Source organism: Balaenoptera acutorostrata, chromosome 9 (assembly GCF_949987535.1).
Source record: "Balaenoptera acutorostrata chromosome 9, mBalAcu1.1, whole genome shotgun sequence".
Lineage (NCBI taxonomy): Eukaryota > Metazoa > Chordata > Mammalia > Artiodactyla > Balaenopteridae > Balaenoptera > Balaenoptera acutorostrata.
The window spans coordinates 37546562-37563372 of record NC_080072.1 but is presented as its reverse complement, the minus strand read 5'-3'; the positions used below and the strand labels follow the sequence as shown (position 1 = coordinate 37563372).

Genomic DNA, 16811 nt, shown 5'->3' with positions numbered 1-16811 from the left:
TGGTTTGGGCCCAATCCACATTAACCCTACGGATCAATAAAACTCCACATTCTTAACAAAAGCAGGAAAGTACAGTAATTAGCTTTATAGTGATTTTTCAGTAATCAGTTTCCAGTTTTTAAGACTTTATAAGCTTTATTTAATGCCAGTTTTAAAATAGATTAAGTCAAGCCTGTCCCACTAGTGAAAGAAAAAGGAATGGTATCATTTAAATTTTAAACAGAAATAAGTGAAAATTATTTATTTGTTTGAACATGTTAATTTCTTCTAGAGGCCTTTTTGTAAACTGTTAGAGTAAACCTGAGAGTTACGTTGGAGTTTCTTCTTTGGGTATTTGCCTACACATACGTTTAATTTGAATAGTCTTGTTTTTATTTTCAGGAAAAAAATACGTAATATTTTAAAATTTCATTTATCTCATCACAAAAATAACCATAGCACTTTGCTTTAAAATTGGATGAACAAGATGAGAAGAAATTAAATGAGCTGGCTTCATGTAAAAGAGTATGTTTTAGTTATTTAGTGCTATGTTAGCAAACCACTCCAAAACTTAGCGCCTTGAAGTAAAAAATCATGTAGGTTTACTTGTCTGTGTTTCTGCAGTCTGGACTGGACTTACATACTAGTTCTGCTCCTAGGGTTTTTCATGCTGCTGCAGTTGTGTGGAGGCTTGACTCACATGGCAGCATCTCAGTGGAAGAGTCTGGATGGGCGAGGGGCCGCATGAGCCTCTCTCCATGTAGATTCTCACCTTTCAGTGGTCCACCACGGTCATTTCTCTAATTTAACACATACGGAGTATTTGATTAGCCTTGTTACCCTTATTATTATGTTGTTTCTGTGGGGAAAAGCCAAATTATATTACTTTATTTTTACTAATATCATGTTTTCCAGGAAAAATAGTGACCTGCCATAAGTTTAAGAGTGTCTGATATTGGAAATGGTTTCTTATTTGCCATGGCTTAAGACTGTATAATCAATTGTTATGTAATTAGTTTAATAATTATTTATATTCCTTTGTTTTTAAACAGGCATTTGCTGGCTACTTCGATATATATTTTGAGAAGAATTGCCACAACAAGGTAAGTATCACGAGTTGTCTCATAAGAATTAATTATGTGAAATACATTGTATTTTATTTTTGTGCCCCGAGGTGTTTGATCATAAGCATTTTGCTGTTGTAAGCAGTTGGAGCTTGTATTTGATGTATTAGATTAATGTACCATGATATTAAAAATCTTGTACTTCATCAGGTACTTTTGAACTCTACCAATTCAGGTCGTGTTCTCTACGGGCCCCCAGAGTACCAAAACACACTGGAAGCAAACAATATTCCTATTGGAAAAGCCATTTTCAGTTAAAGCAGGTAAGAAAGAAAAAGGGGGAAAATGTCTTATCCATTCTGAAGTAAACAATATTCATTCATTCTACAACCACTTTTTCTATGCCCACTGTATTTGAAGCAATATGACATACTAAGATAAGTTGTTCTTAGAGTTTACCATGTATATAAATTTTAGGTGGCATATCGTTTCATTAAAGAAGTAAGTTAAAGAAAACTTTTATTTAAATTTAATTTCTGCCAGTTAAAATATATGTGACATTATGTAGCTCTTATTTTGAGTACCACAAAATCAGAAAATTTTTCTTTAAGCAATAGCTAATACGTGTTAAGTAGCAAATATAAATAAAAGAAAATGTTCTCATTTCCCAAGTGACTAAAGAGAAATATCACCAATAGAAGTAAAGTATAAATTAAAGACAATGTCATTCAGTAGTTATTATATTCAAAATATATTTTTGTCTAGAATGCTCTCCACTGTGTCCACCTCCTCAAATCTTACATAGTGTTTGAAGACTGATCCAGTTCTACATTCATCTCATTGATTGTTCACTTACACGAGCACCTATAGTTCTTACATACCTACACATTTAACTCCAAAAGTTAGAATTTGATTAGGAATTTTTTTTTTAACTGCTTATTACGTATAAGTCTTCTTGTCCCATCTTCACTGAAAGCCTTCTGACTGTAGGAAAACTGAATGTAGAACAGACTTCATTGTAAAGATATTCAACATCAAATTTTTTGTGTGTCTCTCAAAAGCAACACTGAGCAAAAATTTGCAGAATGATTCCTACAATATATGATTTATATGAAGTTTAAAAACATGTAAAACAGCTGTATGTACACACACACATAGTAAAAGTAAGAAGCAACACTTAAGAATGGTAACCACTGAATTCATGGTAGTGGTTCCCTTTAGGGAAGGATGGAAGTAGGATCAGGGAAGGCTACAAAGGGGGTTTAGTGCCATGTATCTGAACTATTTCTTTTAAAAACTGAAGGAACTGTGGCAGAATGTTAAGATTTGACAAAGCTGAGTAGAGGTCATTAAATCATTCTCTTTGTGTTTAAGATATTTCATAAAATTCTAATGTGGTTTTGATTTCACTGTTGAGTCATAAAGGAATTTAGTAAATGCAAATAAACACTGTTAGAGTAAAGCAGCACCTTGTCATTTTTTCACTTTGAGGTTGCAGTGCTATGGAAATAAAACCTTGATGGCGTCATTTTCTCTTTCTCTAGAAAGCTAGAGCACAGCAAAACTGAAATGAAGCCAACACATCCTCATTTCTGTTTCTTTGTTTTGTTTTTTGTTTAGCTCTGGTATTTGGATTGATTTTGGGAAAATTGAAAATACTGCTTTTTTCCTCACTGGAACCATTTTGTTGTCTTAATGCTAAAATTCTAAAGGCAATATTAATTCTTTCATGTTTTAATCTTGAGGGGGATTTAAGATAGCATTAGAATTTTCTCCTACCTAATTACAACAAAGTATTATTTGATGCCTAGTGAAATTTTGAAATCCTAAATATTCTTTACCCAGTAATCCTTAGAGTAATTGATTCAGAATACTGTGAAGAAGGTCTGTGATTCTAATGTTGCCCTCTGGCACCATCTACATTCTCTGTTTCTTTCGTTGCCATTGTGTGTACTCATATGTAAATGGTAAGGCCAACAGGCTCCCCTAAAATAGCACAGCCTGCGGAGAGTTTGAAAGGGGAATTTCAAAGTAAGGAAAATGTGGTCATTCTCAGTTACAAGAATTTTTTTTTTAACCCTGCTATAGTAAGCCTTTGGTGGTAGTACTGATGAATAGAAGCCAGAAGCTCTGGGGCAGAGTACTGGGGTACACACTAGTCAGAAAAAGAGCTCTGGAGATCTCCATAAGATACGCCCTTGAGTTTTAGATGAGTGCTAAGATGTGTGTATGCGGGATGAAATGCCTGAGGTCAGGCAAAGCAGTTGGAGTAGTTGTGAACCAAATATTTCCCAGCATTTACACAGGGCTGTGGGGTATTCAAATTTCAACAAGCTAGAGTAGGGCGTCTTTCTGGACTCTATTCAGTGGAGATTCCAGGAGGACCATAGTAGCGGGAATAAACTGTCCCTTGAGTAAAGGCAACTCTGGATGCTCCTTAACAAAGCTTAAAAACAAGTCTTAAGAGGAAAAACTGAACTGCATGTAACCTTAATAGCAACAAAGGAGAACAATAAAATCAGATGTTCAACGACATAAAATTCAAAATGGCCAGCATTCAATCAAACATTGAATGCAGGGAAATACCAGTCAGTAGAAACAAACCCAGAAATGATAGAATTAGCACACAAGCATGTTGAAACATATTATAACCACTTTTATATGAACATAGGAAAATATGAGAAGATATTTACAATCCAAATAGGACTTCTAGAGATGGAAATTACAACATCTGAAGTGAAAATGTCATTTGATGGAGTTAATGGCAGGAAAGATCAGAGAACATAAAGATACAGCAATAAAATGTATCCAAAAAGAACCACAGAGAGGGGGAGAAAAGATTTTTTTTAAAAAATTAATGTATCCACAGTAACCTGTGGGAAAATATGCAGCATTCAACCTTAAATATAATAGTAGAAGTCCATGGAAGAAGCAGGGGCAGAAAACATAATGGATAAAATTTTCTTATATTTGATAAAAACTGTAACTCACAGATTGAAGAAACTGAGTGAACTCCAAGAAATTGAGTGAACTCCAAGAAGGATCAACACAAAGAAAACAACCCCAAGATACATCATAAACAAATTGCTGATATGCAGTGATAATTAAAAAAAAAAAAAAACTTTAACCAGAGAAAAAGAAAACGTAGAGAGAGGAGCAGACCAACAATACAAAATATATTAAAGTAAGCTCTTCAAGTGGAAAGAAAATATCACCAAAATTTTCCATATTTAGAAAATTCCAGTCTAAACAAAGGAGTGGAAAATGCCAGAAATGGTAAATGTGTGAGTATAAAGAAAAGCCTTTATTTTCTCACTTTTTAATTTCTCAAAAGATAATTGACTATTTAAAGCAAAAATAATAATGCATTGTGTGTTTTAAAACATATGGAGACAAAATATATGGCAATGATTAAAAAAAGAAATTAATTAGAAAATGGAAATATATTGTAAAGTTCTTACACTTAGATGAAGCAATTTAATGGTGAACTGATGAATTAAGTATGTACATTGTAAACCCCAGAGCAACAGCTAAAAATTTTTAAATTAAACCACAAAATATAGCTAATAAGCTAGTAGTGGAGATAAAACAGAATCCTGAAAAGACTATTCAATTCAAGAGAAGATAGGAACATAAACAGATGGACAAATAGAAAACAAAAGGTATGATGGTAGACTTAAATTCAAACATATTGATAATTATATTAAATATGAATGGTCTGTACATCCAGACGATGGAATTTCATTCAGTGCTAAAAAGAAATGAGTTATGAGCCCATGAAAAGACATGGAGGAATCTTAAACACATATTACTAAGTGAAAGAAGCCAATCTGAAAAGGCTATATACACTGTGTGATGTGTGATAATGACATTCTGGAAAAAGCAAAACTATGGAGATAATAAAAAGATCAGTGGTTGCCAGGGGCAGGGGATACAAATAAGCAGAACACAGAGGGTTTTAGGGCAGTGAAGATACTCTTTATGATATTATAATATGGATATATGTCATTTACATGTGTCCAAACTTGTAGAATGTGTAACACCAAGAGTGAACCCTAAGGTAAACTACAGAATTTTGGTGATTATGATGTATCATCAATGTGGGTGCATCCTTGGTTTAAAAAAAAAAAAAAAGTACCATTCCAATGAGTGATGTTGATAGTGGGGGAGGCTGTGCATATGTGGGGGCCAGGGGATATGGGAAGCCTCTGTACCTTCCTCTCAGTTTTGTTGTAAACATAAACCTGCTTTAAGAAGTTAAGTCTTTTGGGCTTCCCTGGTGGCGCAGTGGTTGAGAATCTGCCTGCCAGTGCAGGGGACACGGGTTCGAGCCCTGGTCTGGGAAGATCTCACATGCCGCGGAGCAACTGGGCCCGAGAGCCACAATTACTGAGCCTGCGCGTCTGGAGCCTGCGCTCCACAACAAGAGAGGCCGCGACAGTGAGAGGCCCGTGCACCACGATGAAGAGTGGCCCCTGGGCTTCCCTGGTGGCGCAGTGGTTGAGAATCTGCCTGCTAATGCAGGAGACACGGGTTCGAGCCCTGGTCTGGGAAGATCCCACATGCCACGGAGCAGCTGGGCCCGTGAGCCACAATTGCTGAGCCTGCGCGTCTGGAGCCTGTGCCCCGCGACGGGAGGGGCCGCGATAGAGAAAGGCCCGTGCACCGCGATGAAGAGCGGTCCCCGCACCGCGATGAAGAGTGGCCCCCGCTTGCCGCAACTGGAGAAAGCCCTCGCACGAACCGAAGACCCAACACAGCCAAAAATAAAAAAATAAAAAAATAAATAAATAAATAAGAAAATCCTTTAAAAAAAAAAAAAAGAGTGGCCCCTGCTTGCCACAACTAGAGAAAGCCCTCGCACAGCAACGAAGACCCAACACAGCCATAAATAAATAAAAATAAATAAATTTTTAAAAAAAGTTAAGTCTTTTAAAAAATGTTAATAGTCTAAACATGCCAATTAAAAGGCAGAAATAAACTGAATAAAAGCAAGAACTAACTAAATGCTGTTTACAGGAAACACAATTAATATAAAGACAGTAATTCCGGTTCCCAGTGATGTAAGTGCATTCATCCCATCTGTCTCACTGAATGCAGCTTTAAAACCAGAATGCATGGAACAGCTCTTTGAGATCTCTGAAAAGTACATAATAGCGGATAAGTTGGAGAAGATGACCAGAATTCGAAGTACCCCTGAACTGGTGGTAAATTTGTGATTAGTTTTCCTTCAGTATCCCCTAGCCTGGACTCCAGACAGCCTGAGACTCAGAAGAGGGCCTCAGCACAGACAGGAAGAGCTCCCAAAGGAGCCCTCTGATTCTAGCTTGAGGAGTGGGGAAAGGGTCTCCTAATGCTTAGAGAGAGTGGGGGGAAATTCCCATTTTTCTTTTCCATGTTTCTTCTCTGTTCTCCCATATTGCAGCCCCCAAGTAATCCTACAATGGTGGCAGCAGTAACAGTGGCAGCAGTGGGGACCTGCAGACTCATAGGTAAATGAGTGGGTGTGGCTGTGTTCCAATTAAATTTTATTTACAAAATCAGCAGCCAGACTCAAAAGCCTTCCATAAAACAAATCTCCAGGCACAGATTGCTTCATTGCAAATTCTCCCAACGACTTAAAGGGAGGAATAACACCAGTTCTACATAGTCTCTTCCAGAAAATAGAAGAGAGCTAATTTTATGAGGGCAGTATTATCTTGATACCAAAAATTAGACAAAGGTAGTACAAGAAAATTAAACTGCAGACCAGTGTCCCTCATGAATATAGATGTAGAAATCCTCAACAAAATAGTAGCAAATTGAATCCAGCATACATGTATAAGAAGAAAACACACCATGACCAAGTGGGTTTTATTCCAGGAATGCAAGGCTAATTCAATATTTTAAAATCTTGTAATGCAGTCCACCATGCTAACAGTCTAAAGAAGAAAAGCCACATGATCATATCAGTGGATGCAGAAAAAACATTTGACAAATTTCAATATCAATTCATGACAAGTACAGCAAACTAGAAATAAAAGAGAACTTCCTCAACCTGACAAATGGCATCCATATAGTCTGTAGCTAGCATCATACTGAATAGAGAAGGACTAAATGCTTTCTCCCTAAATTTGAGATAAGGCAAGGATGTCCACTCTCACCACTGCTACACTCTTATATTGGAAGCCTTAGCCAGTGCAATAAGAAATGAAAAAGAATTAAAAGCCACTGGAAAGGAAGAAATAAAGCTGTTGTTATTTATAGATAATGTGTACATAGAAAATTCTAAGAAATCGACCAAAAAAACTACAGAAATAGTAAGTGACTTTAGCAAGGTAGAAATTGACAGGCTGATTCTAAAATTTATATGCAAATGCAGAAGACCTAGAGTAGCCAAACAATTTTAAGAACCATATTGGAATTCTTATACTATGTGAATTCTAAACTTACTTAAAAATTACATTAACCAAGACAGCATAATATTGGCATATAAAAAGTAGATACGTAGATTAATATAACAATAGGAAATCCAGAGTCTCAGTTTTGTATAGTCAATTAAATTTTTCCAAAGGGCCAATGTAAATTCAATGGGAAAACGATAGTCTTTTCAAAAAATGGTGTTAGAATGACTGAATATTCATAAAGGAAAATAATGAATCTCAGTTCTTATCTGACACCAAATATATAAAAACCAACTTTAAATGGATGGTAGACCTAAATATAAAAGCTTGAAGCTGTAAAACTTCTAGATGATAACATAAGAGAGAATCTTGAGACTTGAGGTAGGCAAAATTTATGAGAGTGAGATATTACTAAAACTCATTGAACTGCACATTTTACATGTTACAGTTCTATTGTATATAAATTACACCTTAATAAAGTTAATTTTTTAAAAACCCACACTGGACCGTCAGGATATCCAGGATAAAATCCAGATTCCTTACCTGGGCCCTTTACAGTCTGACCATTTTTCATCATTTCCAACCCCACCCTGTCACAACCACACATAAGCCCATCATATGCTCCAGCTCTACTGCTCATTTTTTAGCTAACTTTCCTGTCTTTTCTTCCTTGCTTTTGTCTAGGATATTCTTCTACCTAGGAAATTGTTTTGACCTCTTTCACTTGATGAATTCCACTTTTCCCTTTATGACCCAGCTTATTTCTGTAAATCTTTCCTCATTGTCCTTAGAAGGTTAACTGCTCTGTTCTTTGTTCTCCCAGATCAATTCATGCATACATCTGTGTTAGAACATACCAGTGTGCTGTGGTAAAGAGTTCTAATAGAAGATGAGTTAATTTGCCTCTATCACTTCTTTTTTATCTGATGTAGTATTTGGCATATTAGAAATATCCTGCTGAACGAATGAATAAGTACAGTAATGTGCGTTGTCATTGAAATTAATTTCCTCTCATCACTGTGGGTGACACATGCCAAGGGCATTTATCTAGCTGCTGTATTTGGTTGCCCCATTTTGTCAGCTCTGATGTTCTCAGAAGTTTCGGCATGGCTGAAGAGAGTTCTCTGTTGAGTTAAAAAGTAGTTTTTGACTCTGTATGGCATAAAATTTTTAGATAAAATTAAATAAAGCCAAGAGTCTAATGAGGACAATTTGCTGTGTATGTACTGCTTATTTTACTGTCCAGAAAGTAATATGACAAGATTTTTTTAACAAAATATTGTATACATAGCTGTACAGTTATTCTGCCTAGTGTGTGTGTGTGTGTGTGTTTGTGTGTGTGTGTGTGTGTGTGTGTGTTAATATCTTCAGTAATGATAAATATTTTTTTCAGAATGGTAAATCTACCGTTGGGGGTAGACTGGATTTTTGGAAAGCAAGAAAAGACAGTGTGAATAGGGAATTTCTCAGACTAAGAATTTTACATTTGGCCAAAAGCACAAGGGAACTATAAAATGATGAGCCTAGTTCGTTTTTGCTTCGTTTTGGGTTTTTGTTGTTATTTTCACAGCCTAGTTCTAACAATAGTTCCAAAAGAAGTACTCTACAACATTTGAGAACTTCCTGCACTGTGGGAGTTAGAGACCAGACTTCCAGGATGAATACTTTTAGAGGGTTTAAAGAATACTTACTTTAAATTCAGGGTTTTTTTTTTTCTTTTCCTTTAAAAATAATGTACAATTTTATTGTAAAAACTTATGTGGCAGTATTTATTTTAAAACTTCAGATCTTTTTCTTGTGATTTGGCTTTGAAAAATATTATTAAAATCAGGCTGTTTAGTTCTCTTTCTCTATATATTATTAGTAAGGTCTTATGTGATGGACAATCCATTTCTTTTTTTTTTTTCTTTCACTTTTTAACTCTAAGCTTTAATAGTGATAATAATGATTTTTTATTTATCTCCCTTGTGGGGAAATGAAATTTTATTGCTCTGGAAGAAACTCATTTTAAAAAACAACTAGGACAGAATTGAAATGAAATCAATTTTGTTCTTGATTGAACTGCAGCGCTGCTTTGTAGTATACTAATAGCCATCTGCCAGTGATAAAAACAAAGTGATATAGCTCGGTTCCATAGAGAGTGTCCTTTGTAGCTCTCACCACAGTATACACACTTAACAGCATCAGTCATTTTATATCTATTTGACACTGATTAATTACTCTGATATATTCTGGTATTATAGCCACTGCCTTGGCACTTTAGTCAGGCTTGAACAATTGAAGTGAGTGCAGCAGTGTGAACTATGTATTTATTACTGTGACCCTTCGTGCTATTTAATTAACTTAAATAAGTGCTGTTTGCACCCCCATTTTGAAATTAAGGTTATTACAGAAATAGTTATTTTACTGGTATTTCATTTTAAGACATGAAAATTACAGCATCAGCTTATAAGACAATGTTATAACTTTTTTAAAAAATAAATTTATTTATTTATTTATTTATTTATGGCCACATTGGGTCTTCGTTGCTGTGCGTGGGCTTTCTCTAGTTGCGGCGAGCGGGGGCTACTCTTTGTTGGGGTGTGCAGGCTTCTCATTGCGGTGGCTTCTCTTGTTGCGCAGCACGGACTCTAGGCACGTGGGCTTCAGTAGTTGTGGCTCACGGGCTCTAGAGCGCAGGCTCAGTCGTTGTGGCGCACGGGCTTAGTTGCTCCGCGGCATGTGGGATCTTCCCAGACCAGGGATCGAACCTGTGTCCCCTGCATTGGCAGGCAGATTCCCAACCACTGTGCCACCAGGGAAGTCCCTTAATGTTATAACTTTTTAATTATTCAGATATTTTAATTTAATATTGGTGCTTAAAATTTTTTCTTTTGTGAAAATTTAACAAAATTATCCACTGCCAGTTCATCTTGAGTTGGGCTATATTTTAAATTAAGGGGTACATAGACTACTTAAATATATTCTTTAAACTTGAAATGCAGAATTAGTTAACCTGCTTTATAGGCGCCAGGGAACATTTCCATTTTGACCCTACACTAAGGATTGAATAGGACAGTTACAAACTAACCAACTTAACATTTTTTTTAACATGTCTAAAGCAACTTAAAGAGCAGCAACCATTAGGGCACATGCACTAAAAAGAAATATTTGCAACAAAACCTCATATACATCAACAAGAAAATCACTAAAGGTAAATGCTCAGAGGATTTCTTTTTAGATGGTGGTTAAACATTTGAAATATTAATAATACCCATCACTACTGATAATCACTGAATTGCAAATCAAAGCAGTCAGATTCTGGTCGTTGTTTATCTAAATAACAAAAATGTTTTTATTGTTTTCTTTCATTCTTTTTCTGTTGTTGCTTGGTTTCTCATAACGCCCAGTATTGATGAAGATGGTAGGAATGTAAAACTGGAACACACTTTATGCGTTTTTTTAAAAAGTATTCCACTTCTCATAATCCATCCTAAGGAATCGAGTGAAAATTTACTTTTTTTTAAAAATCTTTGCTAGGGCTTCCCTGGTGGCACAGTGGTAGAGAGTCTGCCTGCCAATGCAGGGGACACGGGTTCGAGCCCTGGTCTGGGAAGATTCCACATGCCACGGAGCAACTAGGCCCGTGAGCCACAATTACTGAGCCTGCGCCTCTGGAGCTTGTGCTCCGCAACAAGCGAGGCCGCGATACTGAGAGGCCAGCGCACCGCAATGAAGAGTGGCCCCCACTTGCTGTAACTAGAGAAAGCCCTCGCACAGAAACGAAGACCCAACACAGCCATCAATCAATCAATCAATCAATCAATCATCACATTTAAAAAAAAATCTTTGCTATTCTAAGAAGTGAAACTAACATTGTTGTAATTTGCTTTTCTTTTAAGTGTCTTGCTTTATAGAATTTTTTCATTTTTATATAAACAAATCTTCAACCTTTTCCTTTTGGTTTCTGACTTTGGTTCCATACTAAAAAATTTTGTATTACTATATTTACACATTTCTCTTGACTCCTTTCCTCAGTGAGTTAAAATGCCCCGCTTACCATGTACTGAATCTCCATAATGGATCTTTTGGTTTCTCTACTATATTCTATTTATCTATGAATTTATTCCTAAACCACCACGTTTTAAAAACAGCTTTATTTTATATCTACATACAGTAAAAATGCACACATTTTAGAGCTTCCCTGGTGGCGCAGTGGTTAAGAATCCGCTTGCCAATGCAGGGGACATGGGTTCGAGCCCTGGTCCGGGAAAATCCCACACAACGCGGAGCAGCTAAGCCCATGCGCCACAACTACTGAGCCTGTGCTCTAGAGCCCGCGAACCACAACTACTGAAGCCCGTGCACCTAGAGCCCGTGCTCTGCAACAAGAGAAGCCACTGCAATGAGAAGCCCACGCACCACAACGAAGAGTAGCCCCCTCTCGCCGCAACTAAAGAAAGCCCACGTGGCAACGAAGACCCAACGCAGCGACCCCCAAAAAAATGTCCTCCTTCTAGAACTTGCAATCTCTTTAAAAAAAAAAAATCACACATTTTAATTGTGCAGTTTAATGAATTTTGACAAATGTATACCCCACCCTAGTTAAGATATAGAATATTTATATCACTCTAAAAAGTTTCCTTGTTGATCGCCTCTGCAGGCAGTCATCCCCACTAGAGTTGGTCATCCCCAGCTTCAATTTCCAGACCAGGAGAACCACTGATCTGCTCTCTGTCACTGTGTATTAGTATTACTAATAGTTAAGGCATTAGTATTCTTTTAGAATTTTATATCAAAGTTACTATACAGAATATACTCCAGTTTCTTTGCTTTTAGTGTATTTTAAATATTCATCTGTGTATCAGTAGTTTGTTCCTTTTTATTGCCAAGTAGTATTCCCTTGTATGGACTTACTGTAATTTACATACGCATCCACTTGCTGCTAGACTTTTGGATTGTTTTCAGTTAGGTGCCATTATGGATAAAATGGCTATGGACATTCATGTAAAAGTTTTTGTGTGGGCATATGTTTTCATTTCTCCTGGGCAGATACCTAGGAGTGGGATTATTGGGTCTTACGGTAAATATATATTTAACTTTATAAGAAACTGGCATACTTTTTCACAGTGACTGTGCTTATTCAACATTCCTACCACTGTTGCGGGTTCATTTGCTCCACATCTTTGTCAACACTTATATAAAAGGGCAAGTCATTTTAATTTGTCATTCTATTACATGTATATGTAGTGACAGCTGTGTTTTTAATTTGCATTTGCCTTATGACTAATGATGTTGAGCATCTTCTCATATGTTTATTGGTCATTTGTACATCTTTTTTTTTTTTTAAAGGGTCTTTGATTTTTTTTTTTTCCTACTTTATTTATTTATTTATTTATTTATTTTTGGCTGTGTTGGGTCTTCGGTTCGTGCGAGGGCTTTCTCTAGTTGCGGCAAGCGGGGGCCACTCTTCATCGCGGTGCGGGGACCGCTCTTCATCGCGGTGCGCGGGCCTTTCACTATCGTGGCCCCTCCCGTTGCGGGGCACAGGCTCCAGACGCGCAGGCTCAGTAGTTGTGGCTCACGGGCCCAGTTGCTCCGTGGCATGTGGGATCTTCCCAGACCAGGGCTTGAACCCGTGTCCCCTGCATTAGCAGGCAGATTCTCAACCACTGCGCCACCAGGGAAGCCCCTGATTTTTTTTTTTTATAAATTTTTATTTATTTATTTTTGGCTGCGTTTGGTCTTCGTTGCTACACACAGGCTTTCTCTAGTTGCGGTGAGTGGGGACTACTCTTTGTTGTGGTGCGTGGGCTTCTCATTGCGGTGGCTTCTCCTGCTGCGGAGCACAGGCTGTAGGCACGTGGGCTTCAGTAGTTGTGCCTCGCAGGCTCTAGAGCACAGGCTCAGTAGTTGTGGCGCACGGGCTTAGTTTCTCTGCGTCATGTGGGATCTTCCCTGACCAGGGCTCGAACCCGTGTCCCATGCATTGGCAGGCGGATTCTTTACCACTGCGTCACCAGGGAAGTCCCTGTACATCTTTTTTTGGTGAGGTTTCTTTTAAAATATTTTGCTCAATTTTTGATTGGGTTGTCATCTTATTGAGTTGTAAGGATCTTTATATATATGCATACAAGTTCTTTGTCAGATGTATGTGGTGCTAATATTTTTATTCCAATTTCTAGTTTGTCTTTTCATTTTCTTAAGGTCCTTTGAAGTCTGTGCTTTTGTGTCCTAATTAAGAAATCTTTGCTATCTTAACATCAAAGTTTTTCCTATATGGTTCCTCTAAAAATTTTATAATTTTGTCAGTACATCTAGGCCTATAATCTATTTCATGTTGATTTTAAGAATAATAGTTCATCTTTTCCCAAATGTGTATTAGGTTGTCTCATCATCATTTCTTGAAAAGACTATGCTTTTCTCATTTAATTATCCTGCCTCTTTTGTCAAATATTAATTGACCATATATGCGTAAGTCTATTTCTCAGCTTTATTTGTTCCATTAATCTGTGTCTGTTCTTATGCCAGTAAGACACCGTGTTTGTAAGATCATATGTCCTACTTTATTCTTTTTCAAAATTGTTTTCACTATTCTAGATCCCTTAAATTCCATATAAATTTTAAAATCAACTTGTTAATTTCTGGCAAAAAAAAAAAAAACCTACTAGGATTTTGATAGGGACTGTGTTGAATCCATAGATTGCTCTGGGGAGAATTGACATCTTAACAGTACTGACTCTCATCCACAAGCAAAATGTATCTCCCCATTTACTTAGATCATCTTTAGCAGTGTTTCATAGTTTGATGTAACTAAATGTTACATATATGTTGTTATATTTATCTCAAGTATTGCATGCTTTTTCAGTGCTATTGTAAATGCTATTGTGGTTTTTTATTTCAATTTCTAATTCTTCATTGCTCACATGTAAAAATGCAATTATTTTTTGTATTGATCTTATATCCTGAGATTGCTAATCCTTTCAGTTCTAGTAGCTTTTTTTTTTTTAATATTGCTTAAGGATTTTCTATTTGTTAAGACTATATGATCTGCAAATAAAGACTGTTTTACTTTTTTTCCCCCGGTCTATATATTTTTTTCTTCCCCCACATCTTAATGCTGTGACTAGGACATCCAACAGAATACTAATTAGAGGTGGTCAGGATGAGCATCCTTACCTCAGTCCCAGTCTTAGGAAGAAAGCATTCAGTCTTTCACCATTAATAATGATGTTATCTATAGTTTCTCATAGATTTTCTTTATCTGGTTGAAGAAGATTCCTTCTATTCCTAGCTTGCTGAAAGATGTTAGAAATTGATTTTGTTACAATTTTACTCCAATAAAAAAAAAGAAATTAATTTTGTCAGATGCTTTTTCTACGTTTGTGTGAGACAATCATGATTTTTCTCTTTTGTTCAAAGGATTTTTTTTTATTTCTTATGCAGCAGGTTCCTATTAGTTATCTATTTTATACATATTAGTGTATGTTCAAAGGATTTTTGAATCTTTTTTCATAAGGGATATTTACCTGTAGTTTTCTTCTAATAAATGTATCTTCTTTTGCACTAATATGTATAAAATGGATAACTAATAAGAACCTGCTGTATAAAAAAATAAATAAAATTCTAAAATTCAAAACAAAAAACTTATTTTATTATCAGGATAATGCTGCCCTCAAAAGATGAGTTATGGAGTATTCCCTCCTCTATTTTTTGTACATTTGGTATTACTTTTCCTTAAATATTTGATAGAATTCCCCAACGAAGACCTTTGGGTCTGTCTTCTTTGTTTTCTAATATAAGCATTTCAAGTTATCAGTTTTTCCTCTAAGCACTGTTTTAGCTATCATCCACCTGTTTTTACATGTTGTGTTTCATAATCATTCAAATCGAAATGCTGTCTAATTTTCTTTTTGATTTTTATTTTGATTTATGGAATATTTAGAAGTCTGTTTAATTTCTAAATATTTTGGGATTTTTCAAGTATCTTCCTGTTACTGATTTTTAATTTCATTCAGTTTTGGTCAGAGAACATATTCTGTATGATGTCTATATGTTTAAATGTATTAAGATTTGTTTTATGAACCAGTATATGATCCATCTTGGTTCTATAGATGTCAGCCAGGTCAGGTTGGTTAATAATGTTCAAGTCTTCCATATTCTTTCTGATTTTCTGTCTAGTCGTTATTATTATCAACAAAGGAGAGGCGGACTTTGCAATGATGATTGTGGTTATGTCTGTTTCTTCTTATGGTTCCGTCAGGTTTGCGTCATACATTTTGAAGCTCTGTAATTATATGCACACAAAAGTGTATGATGTCTCATTTATGAATTGAACAACTTATCAATTTGAAATGTCTTTGTTTATCTCTAGTTATTTTTTTTTCCTTTAGTCAACTTTGTGTGAGAGTAATATAGCCATTCCAGCCTCTTTTTGATTAATGTTTATGTAGACTATGCCTCTCCTTCCTATTACTTTTAACCTGTGACTTTATATTTCATTTTATCTCCTTCCTTGACTAATTAGCTATACTCTTGGGTTTGTTTCTATAATGGTTGCTCTAGGGTTTCTAACATGCACCTGTAGCTTATCAGAGACTAACATCAAATGATATCATACCACTACATTTGTAGTTTTGACTCTTAAAACAATACTCTTCTGTTTACCCCCTCTGATCCTTTGTGCTATTGTTATAAAAACATTTCACTTCCCCAAATGTTTTAAACCCCACAATACAGTGTTACTATTTTTGCTTTAAACAGTCAATTATCTATTAAATAAATTTTTAAAAGGAAAAAACATCTTATATTTACCACGTACTTACTATTTTCTAGCACTGTTTATTCCTTTGTGTAGATCCAGGTTTCTTTTTGGTGTCATTTTCCTGATGTCTGAAGAACTTCCTTTAACATTTCTTGTAGTGCAGGCCTCCTGGAAAAGAATTTCTTGCTTTTGTTTCTTTGAAAAAAGAATTTTTTTCTTATTTTTCATTTATTAAGGATTTTTGCTGGATATCGAATTTTTAACAGGTTTTCTTTCATCACTTCAAAGATGTGTCCAGCTGATGAAAATTTTGAGATCACTCTTTTCTATCTTTCCTTATATGTAATATGTCTTTTTTTCTCTGAATATTTTACAGATTATTCTTTTTATCACTGGTTTTCAGGAAGTTAAGATGTGCCTTGATGTGTTTTTGTTATTGTTGTAACTTTTTTTTTTTTTCTGCTTATAGGCCTCAATTTGCAGCTCTTTAAAAATCTAGACATTTTTAAATGGATGTCAAACACTGCAAGTGTTATTTTGCTGAATGTTTGGATTTTGGTTACTTTCTTTTAAAAAGTATGTGAAGTTTGCTTTGGCAGGCAATTAAGTTATTTAAAGATTACCTTGATCTTTACAAAAAAT

General features: G+C 35.8%; 1 protein-coding gene across 2 annotated transcripts in view; it reads left to right on the top strand.

Annotated features, from left to right (window-relative positions):
• PRMT3 (protein arginine methyltransferase 3) overlaps positions 1 to 16811 on the top strand; it is a 138434-nt gene that overhangs the window by 117299 nt on the left and 4324 nt on the right. Inside the window, exons 14-15 of one of the 2 annotated variants that reach the window (XM_007174815.3) lie at positions 1032 to 1082; positions 1279 to 1366. In XM_007174815.3, coding sequence (XP_007174877.2) covers positions 1032 to 1082; positions 1279 to 1366 — 139 coding nt within the window. Of the gene's footprint in view, positions 1 to 1031; positions 1083 to 1253; positions 1367 to 16811 lie in introns of both variants that reach the window. The other variant, XM_057553587.1, reaches the window with a different exon arrangement.